Here is a 17217-nt window from a genome sequence, read left to right as displayed (position 1 = left end):
AGGAAAGAGGTGTTCATAGTGACTCATGTTCCTGGTTGACCACCCTTCCCGTGATCTCTTACCTTGCTGGCAAGACCCCCTCCACCAACCACTTATCGAATTCAGCCGACTTGCGGAAGGTTAGACCGCGGAGATTTCACCCCTCTTTTTTCCAGGAGTGTCACACAGCACCTCAAAGGGTGTTGGGGGCGTTATCAGATTAGCTACCGGGCCCAGAGTTCCTATATAGTAGGCTAACTGTTGGTATTGGAACCACGCACCTGCCAGGGTACCTCCCTCTCCTGCTAGCTCGTTCAGTTTTAACAATCCGTCTGTCCCTACAATATCCCGGACTCTGGGAAACTGTGGGTTCACGCCCTCCAATAGAGGCAATCCCCCGTCCTCCTGTGGGAAATCTGGATTTCCTTTCAGGGGTGTCCACGGGCCTGGTATCCTCACTAGTCAACTCTTTACTGCAAAGCCATCCCATATCTCCCAACACTGACTTCATTAGGGGTGAGACCCTACAGCCCCGTCTACCCAGGCCTCCCTTCAACCAGAATAATCCTTGGATTCGTCCTGAGGAGGTTGCCTGTTCCAGCTCCACCCAACGCTCCGTGGATCCTCTACGAACAAGGTCTAGCACCACTTTGCAGATTGCCGCTCTGTAGTATAGACGTAGGTCTGGGAGTCCCAGTCCTCCCCTATCCGTTCTCATTAGTCTGTAACTAAGTCGTGGCTTTGATCTCTTCCATATGAAGCGGGTTGCTGCTTTTTGAAATTTCTTGAAATAATCTCTTGGGATTTTTATGGGTAACGTTTGGAAAAGATAGAGGATTTTGGGGAGGGAGTTCATTTTGAGCGCGTTTATTCTGCCGAGCCAGGAGAGATTTAGTGGCCGCCATTTGTCTTAGTCCTTCAGTATTGAGGTGAGGATGGGTTCAAAGTTTAGTTCGAATAACTTCTCCGTGTCAGGGGAAAGGACCATTCCTAGATATTTTATGTGGTCCTCCCGCCATCTCAGAGGGAACCTGTTTTTTTAATTTTGTGATTTCCTCAGTGGGGAGTGAAATGTTTAGTATTTCCGATTTAGTCAAATTGATCTTGAAATTACTGACCCTACTATATTTTTCAAATTCTTTTAGGATCGCGGGTAGGGCCGTTTTGGGGCTAGTCATATAGACCATTAAATCGTCCGCGTATAGTGCAACCTTGTGCTCACTCCTTGCTACTCTAAATCCCGTGACTTCTTTGTTTTCTCTGATGGCGTTCGCCAATGATTCCATTACCAGGGTATATAATGTCGGGGAAAGGGGGCATCCCTGACGCGTTCCATTCCTTATTCTGACTGGATTGGAGAATGTGCCATTTACACGTGTTTGAGCTGTCGGGTTGTTGTATAGGGCCATTATCCAATTTCTGCACCTGTCCCCTAGGCCTATGTGTCTCAGCGTAGCCTCTAAAAACGTCCAATTGACTCGATCAAAGGCCTTTTCTGCATCAACTGTGAGCATGCATAGTGGCAAATTTGCCTCCTTTGCCCGCTCAGAGAAAGTGATCTTATGGTATTGTCCCTGGCATCCCTTCCAGGGACAAATCCCACTTGGTCTCTATTGATGATCCCCGGGGTCAATGGACGTAGTCGGGTGGCCACGATTTTAGCAAAAATCTTAGTATCGATATTTAATAAGGAAATGGGGCGGTAGTTCTCGCAAGCTGTGGGGTCTTTACAGGGTTTTGGAATTAGTTATTGTGCCTTGTAGCGCTTGTGATGGGAAGATGCACGTGTCCGATATTGTATGTGTAGATTATACTTCTAGGGGAGGATGTTACTGACAATGTGTATGTATGTGTAGATTATACTTCTAGGGGAGGATGTTACTGACCATGTGTATGTATGTGTAGATTATACTTCTGGGGGGGGTGGATGTTACTGACAATGTGTATGTATGTGTAGATTATACTTCTAGGGGGGGATGTTACTGACAATGTGTATGTATGTGTAGATTATACTTCTGGGGGGGGTGGATGTTACTGACAATGTGTATGTATGTGTAGATTATACTTCTAGGGAGGATGTTACTGACAATGTGTATGTATGTGTAGATTATACTTCTAGGGGAGGATGTTACTGACAATGTGTATGTATGTGTAGATTATACGTCTAGGGGAGGATGTTACTGACAATGTGTATGTATGTGTAGATTATACTTCTGGGGGGGTGGATGTTACTGACAATGTGTATGTATGTGTAGATTATACTTCTAGGGGAGGATGTTACTGACAATGTGTATGTATGTGTAGATTATACTTCTGGGGGGGGGGGTGTTACTGACAATGTGTATGTATGTGTAGATTATACTTCTGGGGAGGATGTTACTGACAATGTGTATGTATGTGTAGATTATACTTCTAGGGGGGATGTTACTGACAATGTGTATGTATGTGTAGATTATACTTCTAGGGGAGGATGTTACTGACAATGTGTATGTATGTGTAGATTATACTTCTAGGGGGGATGTTACTGACGATGTGTATGTATGTGTAGATTATACTTCTAGGGGGGATGTTACTGACGATGTGTATGTATGTGTAGATTATACTTCTAGGGGGGATGTTACTGACAATGTGTATGTATGTGTAGATTATACTTCTGGGGAGGTGGATGTTACTGACAATGTGTATGTGTAGATTATACTTCTAGGGGAGGATGTTACTGACAATGTGTATGTATGTGTAGATTATACTTCTAGGGGAGGATGTTACTGACAATGTGTATGTATGTGTAGATTATACTTCTAGGGGAGGATGTTACTGACAATGTGTATGTATGTGTAGATTATACTTCTAGGGGAGGATGTTACTGACAATGTGTATGTATGTGTAGATTATACTTCTGGGGGGGTGGATGTTACTGACAATGTGTGTGTATGTGTAGATTATACTTCTAGGGGGGATGTTACTGACAATGTGTATGTATGTGTAGATTATACTTCTAGGGGGGGATGTTACTGACAATGTGTATGTATGTGTAGATTATACTTCTGGGGGGGATGTTACTGACAATGTGTATGTATGTGTAGATTATACTCCTAGGGGAGGATGTTACTAACGATGTGTATGTATGTGTAGATTATACGTCTAGGGGAGGATGTTACTGACGATGTGTATGTATGTGTAGATTATACTTCTAGGGGAGGATGTTACTGACGATGTGTATGTATGTGTAGATTATACTTCTAGGGGAGGATGTTACTGACAATGTGTATGTATGTGTAAATTATACTTCTAGGGGAGGATGTTACTGACAATGTGTATGTATGTGTAGATTATACTTCTAGGGGGGATGTTACTGACAATGTGTATGTATGTGTAAATTATACTTCTAGGGGGGGGATGTTACTGACAATGTGTATGTATGTGTAGATTATACTCCTAGGGGAGGATGTTACTAACGATGTGTATGTATGTGTAGATTATACGTCTAGGGGAGGATGTTACTAACGATGTGTATGTATGTGTAGATTATACGTCTAGGGGAGGATGTTACTGACAATGTGTATGTATGTGTAGATTATACTTCTAGGGGAGGATGTTACTGACAATGTGTATGTATATGTAGATTATACTTCTAGGGAGGATGTTACTGACAATGTGTATGTATATGTAGATTATACTTCTAGGGAGGATGTTACTGACAATGTGTATGTATGTGTAGATTATACTTCTAGGGGAGGATGTTACTGACAATGTGTATGTATGTGTAGATTATACTTCTAGGGGGGATGTTACTGACAATGTGTATGTATGTGTAGATTATACTTCTAGGGGGGATGTTACTGACAATGTGTATGTATGTGTAGATTATACTTCTAGGGGGGATGTTACTGACAATGTGTATGTATGTGTAGATTATACTTCTAGGGGAGGATGTTACTGACAATGTGTATTTTTGTGTAGATTATACTTCTAGGGGAGGATGTTACTGACTGTGTATTTTTGTGTAGATTATACTTCTAGGAGAGGATGTTACTGACAATGTGTATTTTTGTGTAGATTATACTTCTAGGGGAGGATGTTACTGACAATGTGTATGTGTAGATTATACTTCTGGGGGGGGGGATGTTACTGACAATGTGTATGTATGTGTAGATTATACTTCTAGGGGAGGATGTTACTGACAATGTGTATGTATGTGTAGATTATACTTCTGGGGGGGGGGGGATGTTACTGACAATGTGTATGTATGTGTAGATTATACTTCTAGGGGAGGATGTTACTGACAATGTGTATGTATGTGTAGATTATACTTCTAGGGGGGATGTTACTGACAATGTGTATGTATGTGTAGATTATACTTCTAGGGGGGATGTTACTGACAATGTGTATGTATGTGTAGATTATACTTCTAGGGGAGGATGTTACTGACAATGTGTATTTTTGTGTAGATTATACTTCTAGGGGGGATGTTACTGACAATGTGTATGTATGTGTAGATTATACTTCTAGGGGAGGATGTTACTGACAATGTGTATGTATGTGTAGATTATACTTCTAGGGGGGATGTTACTGACAATGTGTATGTATGTGTAGATTATACTTCTAGGGGGGATGTTACTCACAATGTGTATGTATGTGTAGATTATACTTCTAGGGGGGATGTTACTGACAATGTGTATGTATGTGTAGATTATACTTCTAGGGGAGGATGTTACTGACAATGTGTATGTATGTGTAGATTATACTTCTAGGGGGGATGTTACTGACAATGTGTATGTATGTGTAGATTATACTTCTAGGGGGGATGTTACTGACAATGTGTATGTATGTGTAGATTATACTTCTAGGGGGGATGTTACTGACAATGTGTATGTATGTGTAGATTATACTTCTAGGGGAGGATGTTACTGACAATGTGTATGTATGTGTAGATTATACTTCTGGGGGGCAGGATGTTACTGACAATGTGTATGTATGTGTAGATTATACTTCTAGGGGAGGATGTTACTGACAATGTGTATGTATGTGTAGATTATACTTCTAGGGGGGATGTTACTGACAATGTGTATGTATGTGTAGATTATACTTCTAGGGGGGATGTTACTGACAATGTGTATGTATGTGTAGATTATACTTCTAGGGGGGATGTTACTGACAATGTGTATGTATGTGTAGATTATACTTCTAGGGGAGGATGTTACTGACAATGTGTATTTTTGTGTAGATTATACTTCTAGGGGAGGATGTTACTGACAATGTGTATGTATGTGTAGATTATACTACTAGGGGAGGATGTTACTGACAATGTGTATGTATGTGTAGATTATACGTCTAGGGGGGGATGTTACTGACAATGTGTATGTATGTGTAGATTATACTTCTAGGGGGGATGTTACTGACAATGTGTATGTATGTGTAGATTATACTTCTAGGGGGGATGTTACTGACAATGTGTATGTATGTGTAGATTATACTTCTAGGGGGGATGTTACTGACAATGTGTATGTATGTGTAGATTATACTTCTAGGGGAGGATGTTACTGACAATGTGTATTTTTGTGTAGATTATACTTCTAGGGGAGGATGTTACTGACAATGTGTATGTGTAGATTATACTTCTGGGGGGGGGGGGATGTTACTGACAATGTGTATGTATGTGTAGATTATACTTCTAGGGGAGGATGTTACTGACAATGTGTATGTATGTGTAGATTATACTTCTGGGGGGGGGGATGTTACTGACAATGTGTATGTATGTGTAGATTATACTTCTAGGGGGGATGTTACTGACAATGTGTATGTATGTGTAGATTATACTTCTAGGGGAGGATGTTACTGACAATGTGTATGTATGTGTAGATTATACTTCTAGGGGGGATGTTACTGACAATGTGTATGTATGTGTAGATTATACTTCTAGGGAGGATGTTACTGACAATGTGTATGTATGTGTAGATTATACTTCTAGGGGAGGATGTTACTGACAATGTGTATGTATGTGTAGATTATACTTCTAGGGGAGGATGTTACTGACAATGTGTATGTATGTGTAGATTATACTTCTAGGGGAGGATGTTACTGACAATGTGTATATGTGTAGATTATACTTCTAGGGGAGGATGTTACTGACAATGTGTATGTATGAGTAGATTATACTCCTAGGGGAGGATGTTACTGACAATGTGTATGTATGTGTAGATTATACTTCTGGGGAGGTGGATGTTACTGACCATGTGTATGTATGTGTAGATTATACTTCTGGGGGGGGGGAGGTTACTGACACGGGGTGTAAATACAGATGCTAGATTGTAGTAGTGCGATAGCTCGTTGGGGTGTCAATATATGTTTTTGTTCCAATTTTATTGTGTTTTTTTTTCACATTTTAAAACTGACCCCCAGCAGTCTGCGCTCACGGGGTCACATCGCATTTTGCAGTTTATGACGTTTTTTTATAACAGTTTTGAGCAATAAATTGAAGATTATAAAACAATCTGGAAGATAAAACAAAAAGAAATAGAAAAGGAAGCATGTAAGCGTGAAAATAATTACCAGCTTAACCCTTTAGTGACCAGCCATACGTGTTTTCACGTCATGGGTGACTGGGCTGTATTCTACGGGGCTGTGAGAACATGTCGGCCCTGCGGGGTCAGAGGAACTCTAAGGGGCTAAATAAACAAAACCCATGTATTACTGCACACAGTTGCCATCTTCCCCTAATGATTTATTAATTCAGCTCAGTGGTGAGGGCTCTGATGAACACAATAATTGCTGATCAGCAATAGATTCGAGCGGTGTGGTCCATAATTCAGCTGCTATGATGTGGCTTCCGGGCTGTGATGGGGTAGGAGCTCCGCACCAAGCGGGCACGCCGGGTTCCCACCAGTAGATGCCTTTGTCAAATTCCCAAGTCATGAATTGATGAAGTCCGTTTGCTGTTTCCTTGTTCTTGGGACACGTGGACACCCAGGATGTCTACAACACTTGTATACTATGAGCTGTCAATTTACAGAGGATTGTTGTATCCAAGCATAAGTTGAGAAATGCATTAAAGTGGCCATAACTGTAAGTAGCTCCGTACCACCTTGCAACGCTCAGGTTTTCTACTTTTGGGGAAAATATTGTGCTTGGTGGTATTTTGTTATTTTAGGGGGGAGAGGAGTCAACACCTTTTTACATTGACTTGACTTCTTCAAAGCTTTTGCCTTTCTACTACTTTAATACTCTTTGGTAATGCAGCAGTATGGTACGCATGCCCTTTGCACACATTAAAGTTCTTTTGTAGATGGTCTTGCTTGGGTTAGATTTTTAACCCCTTTTGGACATGTATGGCAGATGTGGGTGGGGTTTCTATGAAGCGGGCATGGGTCAATGCTGACCATGGCATTTAAATGGCTGGACCGAGGGAGGGAGCTGATATCTCTACTGACGTATTGCGGCCTACTGGGCTGGTGATCAGCTAATGGCAGCCTAAGGCCTCTATGAGGAGTCCATTATAATTTACAAAAACTCTTTTCCCATTTATCAAATAAGATCAAATAAAAAGAATAGACATAATTGATCTGAGCTATTAAAAACTCATTATTTATCCAGCAAAGTGAACACTGTAAAAAAAATAAATTTGTGTTTTTTGGTCACCCAATCGCCCAAAAAGCTGAAGAAAAAGCAATCAAAAATGAATATGTACCTAAAAATGATACCAATAGAAACAGCTTGTCCAGCACAAAAGCAAGCCCTCACCCGGCGCCGCGGTTAAGGTGGTCAGAAGATATCGGCATCAAATCAATATTTTTTGTTAAAGTTATTTTGCTATTTAAAAGTAGTACAACAAAAACCGATATAAATTTAGTATTGCCGTAATTGTACTGACCCACAGAATAAAATTAGCATGTCATTACTGCTGCTGTAAAAACGAGACCCCCCAAAATGGCACAATTGTATTTTCATTGCATCCCACTTAAACTTTTAAACATTTTTTAGTACATTACATGGTACTTTAAGTGGTATAATTACAGTTTGTCCTGCAAGAAACAAGCCCTCAGATTGCTATGTCGATGGAAAATGAAAGAAGTTATGATTTTCTAAAAGCAGGGAGGAAAGTAAACAAAAACTGCCTGGGAGTGAAGGGGTTAATCCCTGGGGAGGGAGTCTAGTCATTATGCCACATCAATCCTCTTTAATAACGAAAGAGACACATTACTAATGAGGAATTCTGGAAATTATATCATGTGACGTCACAAGTAGCGGTGTTTTGATGACCTATATACCTGTATCATAGGACTATGGACCCGTAAAGAAGTCTAGAGACCAGCGGAAAGCGAAAACGCATCGAGATTTATCAAGAGGATGGGACAGGAGCCAGATCTCCATTGCAGAGCCCCTATCTCAATCACAGATCCGTAAGAGAAGCCAAGGGATGACCATCCTAGAACTCACCAACAAGATCATTGAGCTGCTGACCGGAGAGGTGAGCGCCGTCAGTGAGAATGGGACGTTATATAGGAATTGTAAAGGAGGTGCCTTCATGATGACTTCATCATTGTGTTGTCAGGTGCCGGTAAGATGTCAGGATGTCACCGTCCATTTCTCCATGGAGGAGTGGGAGTATTTAGAAGACCACAAGGATCTGTACAAGGAGGTTCTAAAGACTCAAGAGCCGCTCCATTCACTGGGTAAGAGGAGACTTGTTTCTAGTCTACTAAACTGCTGTGGTGACATGTGAGGTGGTGCGTTGTGTAGTTAAATGACCACTAATTGGCCACTAAGTATCTTCGATACATAACTTGTCCTTTGGATTGTTATGGTTGCACAATACAATTTTGCTGAATTTTCCAAAGGCTCTGCTTATCTACCAAATGTTTCCTCTGGGTTTGTTACAAAGGTGCGGTTTAGCACCAAAACGCCATCCACACAAGGTCTCCACGCCGGCGCTGGAGCTGGCAGAAATCAGATCAGGAAAGGTTGGCATCAGCATCTTTCAGGCTTAAGCTTTGGCTTTTTAAAGGTGCTGCAGAGGAAAAGGAGCATTGTGTGGGGTCCACCTTACAACTTCATTCTTGGAGTAAGCACTTGTTCACACCAGCATCGGAGGTTCCGCTTAGTCTCCTTTGATGATTTCCATTAAAACGCAGGACAAAATAGTGCTGCATGCTGCTCCGTTTCCATCCAACATTTTACAGGACAAAATAGAACAGACCCCATTATAGTCAAGTGGGGTCCATTTGGTGTCGTTTAGTCCCATTTATCAGATAGATCAATTTGGCCCGTGTTCCGTTTTCCTGCTTCCATAGCACAGATGTGAATGAAGCCTAATTCCGTTCTGGCTCCTTTTTAACTGCATTTGATCATATATTAGCTAAGCAGTAAGATTAAAAGCTGCTTATGCATTTTTTAATATACACTTAGAGGTTTTTGATATATCTTCTGATCGTCTTAGATTTTCCCTAACTTTTAAGGGGCTATACACCAGTCGTGATTGAAATGATGTTCCTCGTGTAAAATTGTTGGTATTTTAGAATATTCATATTTTATATTGACTTGGACAACAAATTGAAACGCTTACCTCTTCTTCCTCTTATTTGCCCTACTTGGGTTATGTACTTCTGGAAAGTACATAACCCATCATGAACATTTGCTGCTTAATTTACCTTCCTATTGACCGTAGCATTTATATATTGTAAGCTCAACATGTTTCTTTCCCACAGATCTTATTGAAGCCACAAAAACATCTCAAGCATCCGACATCTCCGATTCTTCACTGGATTGTATGAATAACAGTTCCAGCGGTTTTAATATTCAGACTACAAATATGATCAACTGTCTGAAAAATGTTACTGAGATGCCTCCTTCATGTGAAGAAGTGAATCTTGTCAAATGTGACATAAGATCTAATAAACTATTATTAACACCTCATATTGAAGAGGAACTGAATGAGGATAATGTTCTCGAAGAATCCCAGATGTATAGAAGCACCACTCACAAACAATACTATCCCGCTTCTTATATTAAAGTGGAATCCTTCTCCTACGAGGAAGAAGATCCAGAACATACCACCATTTATACTGTAACAGATTCGGCCCAGCAATATCCAACTATTCAAATTAAGGAGGAGCCGCTCTCGTGTGATGAAGAAACTCTCTCGGAAACGAATACATACACCTACATAAATCATAGACAGCTTTATCCATCTCATATTAAGGTAGAACCACTTTCCTTTGAAGAGGTAACTCTGGAAGACCCAAACATTTGTACGTCAGATCATATTCAGCAAAATCTATCTCACCATCTGAAAGAGGAACCAATGTTATGTGATGAAGACAATCTCACAGAGATATATTTGGGAGTAAACCATATACAGCAGAATGGACAAGTTTATCCATCCAAACCCAGACCATTCATGTGTTTTCAGTGTGGGAAGTGCTTCACCCGTAAGTCACAGCTCCATAGACATCAGATGATACATACCGGTGTGAGGCCATATTCCTGCTCAGAATGCGGAAAACGTTTTTTTCGGAACTCGCACCTTCTTATACATCAAAGAACACACACAGGAGAGCGGCCATATTCCTGCTCTGAATGCGGAAAACGATTCACCACAAATTCCAATCTTACCATCCACAAAAGAATCCACACAGGTGAAAATTTATATTACTGCCCTGAATGTCACAAATGTTTTACAAATAACTCCAATCTTGCGATACATCTCAGGATACACACAGGAGAAAAACCATACTCCTGTTCAGAATGTGGCAAATGTTTTACCACAAAGTCAAATCTCGTTCTGCACCAGAAGATCCACACAGGTGCCCGATTGTATCACTGTTCCGAATGTGACAAGAGCTTTACCACCAGTGCAAACCTAGCTCTTCACCAGAGGATTCACACAGGAGAAAAACCATACTGTTGCCCAGATTGTGGGAAATCTTTCTCAATAAACTCCCATCTTGTTCGACATCAAAGAGTCCACACAGGGGATAAGCCTTTCTCTTGCATGGAATGTGATAAGTGTTTCATTAGCAATTATGAACTCAAAAGACATCAACGAGCTCATTTTGAAGAGAAAGTGGATTCTGAGACTGTTGGTGAGGAATACATAAATGATCCAGCAGATCCCACCAAAGATTGGAGAGTTTCCTTAATGGAGAGATCACATTTTTGTACAGAATGTGGGAAAGGTTTTGCCACCAACTCAAATCTTGTCCAGCACAAGAGGATACACAGGACGGAACGACCATATTCTTGTTCTCAATGTGGTAAAAGTTTTACGTGTAAATCATATCTTCATAGGCATCAAAAAATTCACACTGGAGAGAGACCGTATTCTTGTCCTATATGTAGAAAGTGTTTCTCAAGAAACTCCCATCTCAAAAGACATCAAAAATGTCATACAAGAAAGAGAGCCTTCCCATGCCTGGACTGTGGGAAATATTTCAGTTCTCAGGCACGTCTTATTCAACACAGTCAGATTCATGCAACTGAAAACCCCCGGTCTTCTGCACAAGAGGAGGTTTATATTATATGAGGTTAGAATTTGTTCATGTTCGTTAAATTAGGGATTAAAGGCTGAAGATGAGCCTCAGTATTATTAGGACATGGATCATGATTTGTTATTACTATTGAAAAAAAAATGTCATGATGAAGTGAGATTAGAGATGTTTTATGGCTGATCTGATTATACACTCTTTGTCAAAAAACATCAACCTAGGAGGAGTTGTCGTTTTGCTGCAAAACATGGCATGCAGTTACATCTTGGGCAAATATGCAAATGATTAGAGTTGTAGTGTGATTAGATGAACTGTCTTGCCACCTGAAGCCCCGAAAGTGGTTCCACCCTTAGCCTATAAAAAGGCTCCCAGAGGCCCTGTGTGTGTAGTGGACCTTTTTTATGATTATGTAGAGATTGTTGAACACCAGATATTACTCTATGACACCATCAGAGATTTTGCCCAGTTAACAGAGTTTGAGAGGAGGCACATTATTGGAATGTGAAAAGCCGGATGGTCATATCGACGGATTGCCTGCCACATGGGCCGTTCTGACCAGACTGTTAGGAGGTGTTGGGACCAGTGGATGCGTGAGGGCACACAAGGTGACCAGGCTCAGGACGCCCCCTACAGACCACCACTAGAGAGCATTGGCTGATCACCTGACAAGCATGAGCAGCTCCAACTGTTTCATTGTCCAATATCCAGAGACAGGTAGCACCATTGTCACAGGCCTCTATGTCTATCAGAACCATTTCCAGGGGCTTGGCTGAAGGACATTTGGTCTCACGGTGCTCATACTGCGTTTGACACGCTCCCATCATCGCCTCAGTTTGCAGTGGTGTTGTGAATGATGAAACTGGACTGCTATGAAGTGGAATTTGGTTGTCTTCAGTGACAAATCCAGGTTTAGTTTGGACACTGAAGATGGCTGTGTTCTTATCAGGAGGCCTATGGGCGAGTGGCTCAATCGTGCCTTTGCTGTGGAGTGGAACACTGCCCCCACAGTTAGTGTGATGGTCTGGGAATCATCGCCTATGGCAATCAATCAGTCCTTAAGTGGTACGAGGGACAATGACAGCTCAATTATATGTTCAGGACCTCCTGCAGCCACATGTGTTCCTCTTGTTGCAGGGCTTTCAAGAGGCATGTTCCAGGAAGATAATGCTCGGCTGCACACAGAAGGGTGTTACAGGAATGTCTTCACAACATTGTCACTCTCGTGGCTGCCAGGTCACCAGATTTATTACCAATAGAACATGTATGGGACCATCTGGGATACCAACTTCAACAGTCTACGTATTTGCATGATCTAGAGGCTGTTACATCAAATGTGTAACGATATGCTGCAGGATACCATATGGAACCTGTATGCTTCCATGCCCACCCATATCACATCTTGTATCTAAACTAGAGGTTGTCCAGCAGGGTACTAGAGCCTCCATGCCCACCGGTATCGCATCTTCCATCGAAGCTAGAGGCGGCCCAACAGGGTCTTAGAGCCTCCATACCCACCTGTGTCACACCTTGTATCCAAGCTACCGGCAGTACAACAGGGTACCAGAGCCTCCATGCCCATCTGTATCACATCTTGTATCCAAGCTAGAGGTGGTCCAACAGGATAATAGAGCCTCCATGCCCGTCCATATCACATCTTCCATCGAAGCTAGAAGTGGACCAACAGAGTACTAGAGCCTCCACGCCCACCCGTATGATATCTTGTACCGCCTCTAGCTTGGATACAACAGGGTACTAGAGCCTCCCTTCAAGGGTTCAGTTTTCCATAATAAATAATCCTTTTGCGCTGATATTGTAATCACTTACTTACAATCACACAAAGAAAGTTTCATTCAATTCTGACAACTCCTCCTATATGGGGAATTGTTTTTGACAATGAGCGTATATATTAATGTAGTAATTGTGCTGAAAGAAAAGGCCACTAACCACTTTCATTTGGCTTTCCTGCTCCAGTGTCTTGATGGCCCGTTTGTACCCTAAACTATTGGCATCAAACTATTTGTTGAGTGAAGTGATCTTTCATTTTAAACGAAGGGATTTAGAGACTCCAACATTATATGTCCTTTCCATCTAAGAGGCAGGTAATGCTTGGGGATTGATGGGGATTAGACTCCCGGGCATCCTGAAAATTAATAGAAAGAAGGGATCACGGCACCCAAGTAACTGCTGAGGCCTGTTCATTGTCTACTCAAGCAGGTGTACTGAGTTCATGGGGAACATCAACCTAGAAGTCTTAAATATAGCAATTTTCATAGTGGCTACCATATGTCAGCACAACATGGACCCACAAGTCTAGACTGCCACAGCGGGGGATCTCTCTTTACAGTATGCTGTAAGAGTTATTTTCTTATTCCTAACAGATCAAGGCTTAATGATAGAATGACACGTTTTTTGTACTGCTTGGGTCCAGATAGATGGCAGTTCTACTCACATTGGTACATTGTGGGGTTTTGAAGCTATTTTTGATATTGCTGAAAGTGTAGTTTGTATATTATGGTTTTTCTGCATGAAGGCAATGCTGTCACATTCCACTCGGTGTTATAGTACTTGCGGTTATTTAAGTGTGCTCAAACGTTCTAATGGAGCAAGGAAAAGAGAAATATGCTGCGCCTGACACAATGTTTGCCCTATAGTGCATGGACGTGGTTAGAATTGGCTGGTCATAGCCATAATTTACTAATTATGTCTGATAGACAGTGTAAACCTAGACAAAGCAGTCTGAACCTCTATCAGATGTATTATGGAGGCTTTTGCTGGATGAGTGACCTGGTGCAGCTCTACACAATTTTGCCTAACTTTATACCATCTCAAGAAGTATCTACAACATACAATGAATGTGGTATGAAACATGAAAGCCAGGTTTATGGCAAAAGTTGAGTTAGAATTTAGCTCAATACTTTGGAAAAAATGGTCATAGGCACGGAGGTGATAAACTCATAAATTGCTGTCCGTATTTTAGAACACGGAGCCTTAAGCAGCCCAACCCCCCCCCCCCCAGAAGTACTTTCCCAACTGGCAGACGAGATGGTTTCTGGCCTCATTCTTCCAGCTAAATAAGCAAAGTGTGGAAGGAAGGAGCGAACTGAAAACATGGCCTAACACGTTCCCCTTGGTACGGTCTACATCAACACCGATACAGAGAGCCTTTTGAAGAAGGGGATTCTTTCAAATTAGATTATTGAAGATATAGATGTATTGGGGAAGATTCACTGAACATGATGTGAAGCACTTGGTATGCCACACGTTTAGCTATAGACACATTTCACACATCCTTCAGCAATTTTGAAACGTTTTTAGATAAAGGATATGACGAAGAGTCGTAAAAGCTCCGGTCTTATTAATGTCTTGCAACACTTTATTGGTGCTATATAGTGTAGAGTTCCACAAGGTGGTGGAAGGAAAAGGCTTTGCTAAACTCATTATTCCGTGTGCTCCACTGCGATAAGTTTGGTTGTGTTTTCCACCTGCACAATCTAGGCCTTCCATAACTTTAGCACAGTATTAACATATTTGCTCCATTCCATCTCTTTAACCAAGATCATGCCATTGCCCAAACATATTAGAAAGCCCTAGACTCTGGAGCCTCCATTTCTATAGATCACACGTGCCATTGCATGAGTTTTGGACTTTGTGGCCTCTAAACTTTGGTTGCTAAAAAAAAAAAATGACAAACACTATATAAATGTATCTGAGAAATACTCACGGAGGAAGGGCATCAACCTTTAATGCGTTTTGAGGTAGCTGCGCACCTTCATATTGCCAAATTCGGGTGAGAAAGTGGCATTTCACCTTTCTTCTGACTTCTATCCCAAGTCTTGATGTGCTAAGCCTGGGAGACATGTGAGGCTTGTGTGTGACTCTTGGCCAAGAGTACGCAGGGTTTAAGGATTGGTTAGTGAAGGTCCTCTCTGATCTACTCCATTGGAGGCACTAGGCATTAAGTTTTAGGCAAAGCTACATGTTTGCAAATGGAGGGAGGGAGGATTAACCTAGTCATTTTTTATTTACTAGTGGTTATGAGAATTTCTAAATAAGCTATTAGTACATAGTATGTAAATTAGATATAGAATTTAGGCCCACACAAATAAACTGGGTATAAAGTGACAGAGGAACAGGAAAGTTATGTTTAGATTTAGGTGGAGTTGCTATTGTAACTGGATTTCCATGTATTCTTTTCTTTTTGCCTCAGGATACAGTGTTAGTAATGCATGTCTTACTGTACACTTCCATGGCCGCCGGCTCTTAGGCTGTGTATGGCAGGTTTCTCCATTGAAATGAATAGAAAGCCAAAGCCATGAAGTTTGCATTCTTCCCAGGGCATGAATGTGGATGGTCCTACCTCAATGTGTGGATGGCTTCCCCTAATGTACCTTTCCTAGTAGTCACAGGGGACTGTCCATGAGAGTAAAGTATACACTATTGCCAGTCAGGAGGGGGGTAAGATGTGGTGTAACCTGATAGCTTATAGGGGCTTTTCCACTTGTAGCGGTTGTGCACAATGGCCGGGTGATAGTGTAGGCTGAGTCCCATTTACTTCAGTAGGACTCAACCTGCAGTACCAACCTGGGCCACTGTGCACTGTACGGAGATATCTGTCTCCTGCAGCACAACCACTAGAAGTGCGACAACTCCTATATGTCTAAAACAGATTTCATTGGTTGGAGATTAACCTAATTCCTTGAAACTGTTTAACATTTTGTCACAAATCATCAGGTTTAAAGGGAATGTGTCATCAGAAAATGACCTATTATATAAGTCACAGTTTTGTCCTAAATATGTTTAAGGATTTTTGGTGACTTTTTATTTTCATTTTCGGTTACAACCTATCTTTTAACAAAAAATCCTGCATTTTTCGCACTGACCACAGAGTCCTGTAACAGTCTGTCACTTCAGACCTACTGTCCGGCAGAAGAAATTTTGTTAAGATCTGCAGTTTTCTCAGCCGTCCCTGAAATGTGTTGTTATTGGATGTTTTTAATTATCTAATGAAGAAGAATGGGGTTAATTGCTCTCTATTGATTTATAGATATGTATAGACAAGATGGCCGCCCCCATAGTCATGATAGAATAAAAAAAAGTCTACAATCAGAAAATGAAAAGCGATTAAAAAAGTGGAAAATACTTCACTATTTGGTTTTAATTAATAAAAAACTGGAACTCTCAATCCCCGAGACGTCTTCCAATGTGAAGTGGATTAGTATTCTATTCAGCCATTTAAAGGTGCGCTCCATGTACATTTAGTGATGCCTACTACAAGAGCCCAGGGGGGATGGAGAAGTACGGCAAAGACAATTCCTCGTCCTGCTCCGCCCCTCTGACTCCTTCAGGACTTGGTACTTGTGCAGTTGTAGAGTCCTGGAACCCAGCAGAGAGAAGATGGCATATCCTACATTGGTGACAGATGCTGAGGCTGCCTGGTGCCCAATGGCGTTGCCACCCACATTTTCGGAGAATGACTACCCCCCTCCCTCTCTCCTGATGTTGCCCGTCTGTCTTCTGTAGTTTTCAGATCTACCTGTGACCACAACGCTCTGAATGAACTGTTTTATATGTTCTTCCTCCAAAGTGGAGTGCGACACTGCCTGGAATTGTGGAAAAACAGAAAAATAGAGGATTTTAATGGTCAAAGAATTTGTCATCTAAGTCAACTGCGAGTGCCATCGGTGGGCGATGGGTGCATCTGGAGCTGCACCTCCGGGGCTCCTGCACTAGCTGTTTAATAAACATTTCCCAAACTACA

General features: G+C 41.5%; 2 protein-coding genes across 2 annotated transcripts in view; both read left to right on the top strand.

Annotated features, from left to right (window-relative positions):
- LOC136588096 (gastrula zinc finger protein XlCGF53.1-like) overlaps window positions 1-17217 on the top strand; it is a 31817-nt gene that overhangs the window by 2108 nt on the left and 12492 nt on the right. The window lies entirely within an intron of this gene.
- LOC136588077 (zinc finger protein 572-like) overlaps window positions 1-17217 on the top strand; it is a 19887-nt gene extending 2670 nt beyond the window's left edge. The window contains exons 3-5 of the mRNA XM_066587009.1: window positions 8255-8443; window positions 8528-8648; window positions 9681-17217. Coding sequence (XP_066443106.1) covers window positions 8255-8443; window positions 8528-8648; window positions 9681-11497 — 2127 coding nt within the window. The 3' untranslated portion in view covers window positions 11498-17217. The remainder of the gene's footprint in view (window positions 1-8254; window positions 8444-8527; window positions 8649-9680) is intronic.

The sequence above is a fragment of the Eleutherodactylus coqui genome, chromosome 13, assembly GCF_035609145.1.
Source record: "Eleutherodactylus coqui strain aEleCoq1 chromosome 13, aEleCoq1.hap1, whole genome shotgun sequence".
Lineage (NCBI taxonomy): Eukaryota > Metazoa > Chordata > Amphibia > Anura > Eleutherodactylidae > Eleutherodactylus > Eleutherodactylus coqui.
This window is presented reverse-complemented; position numbering and strand designations above follow the sequence as displayed.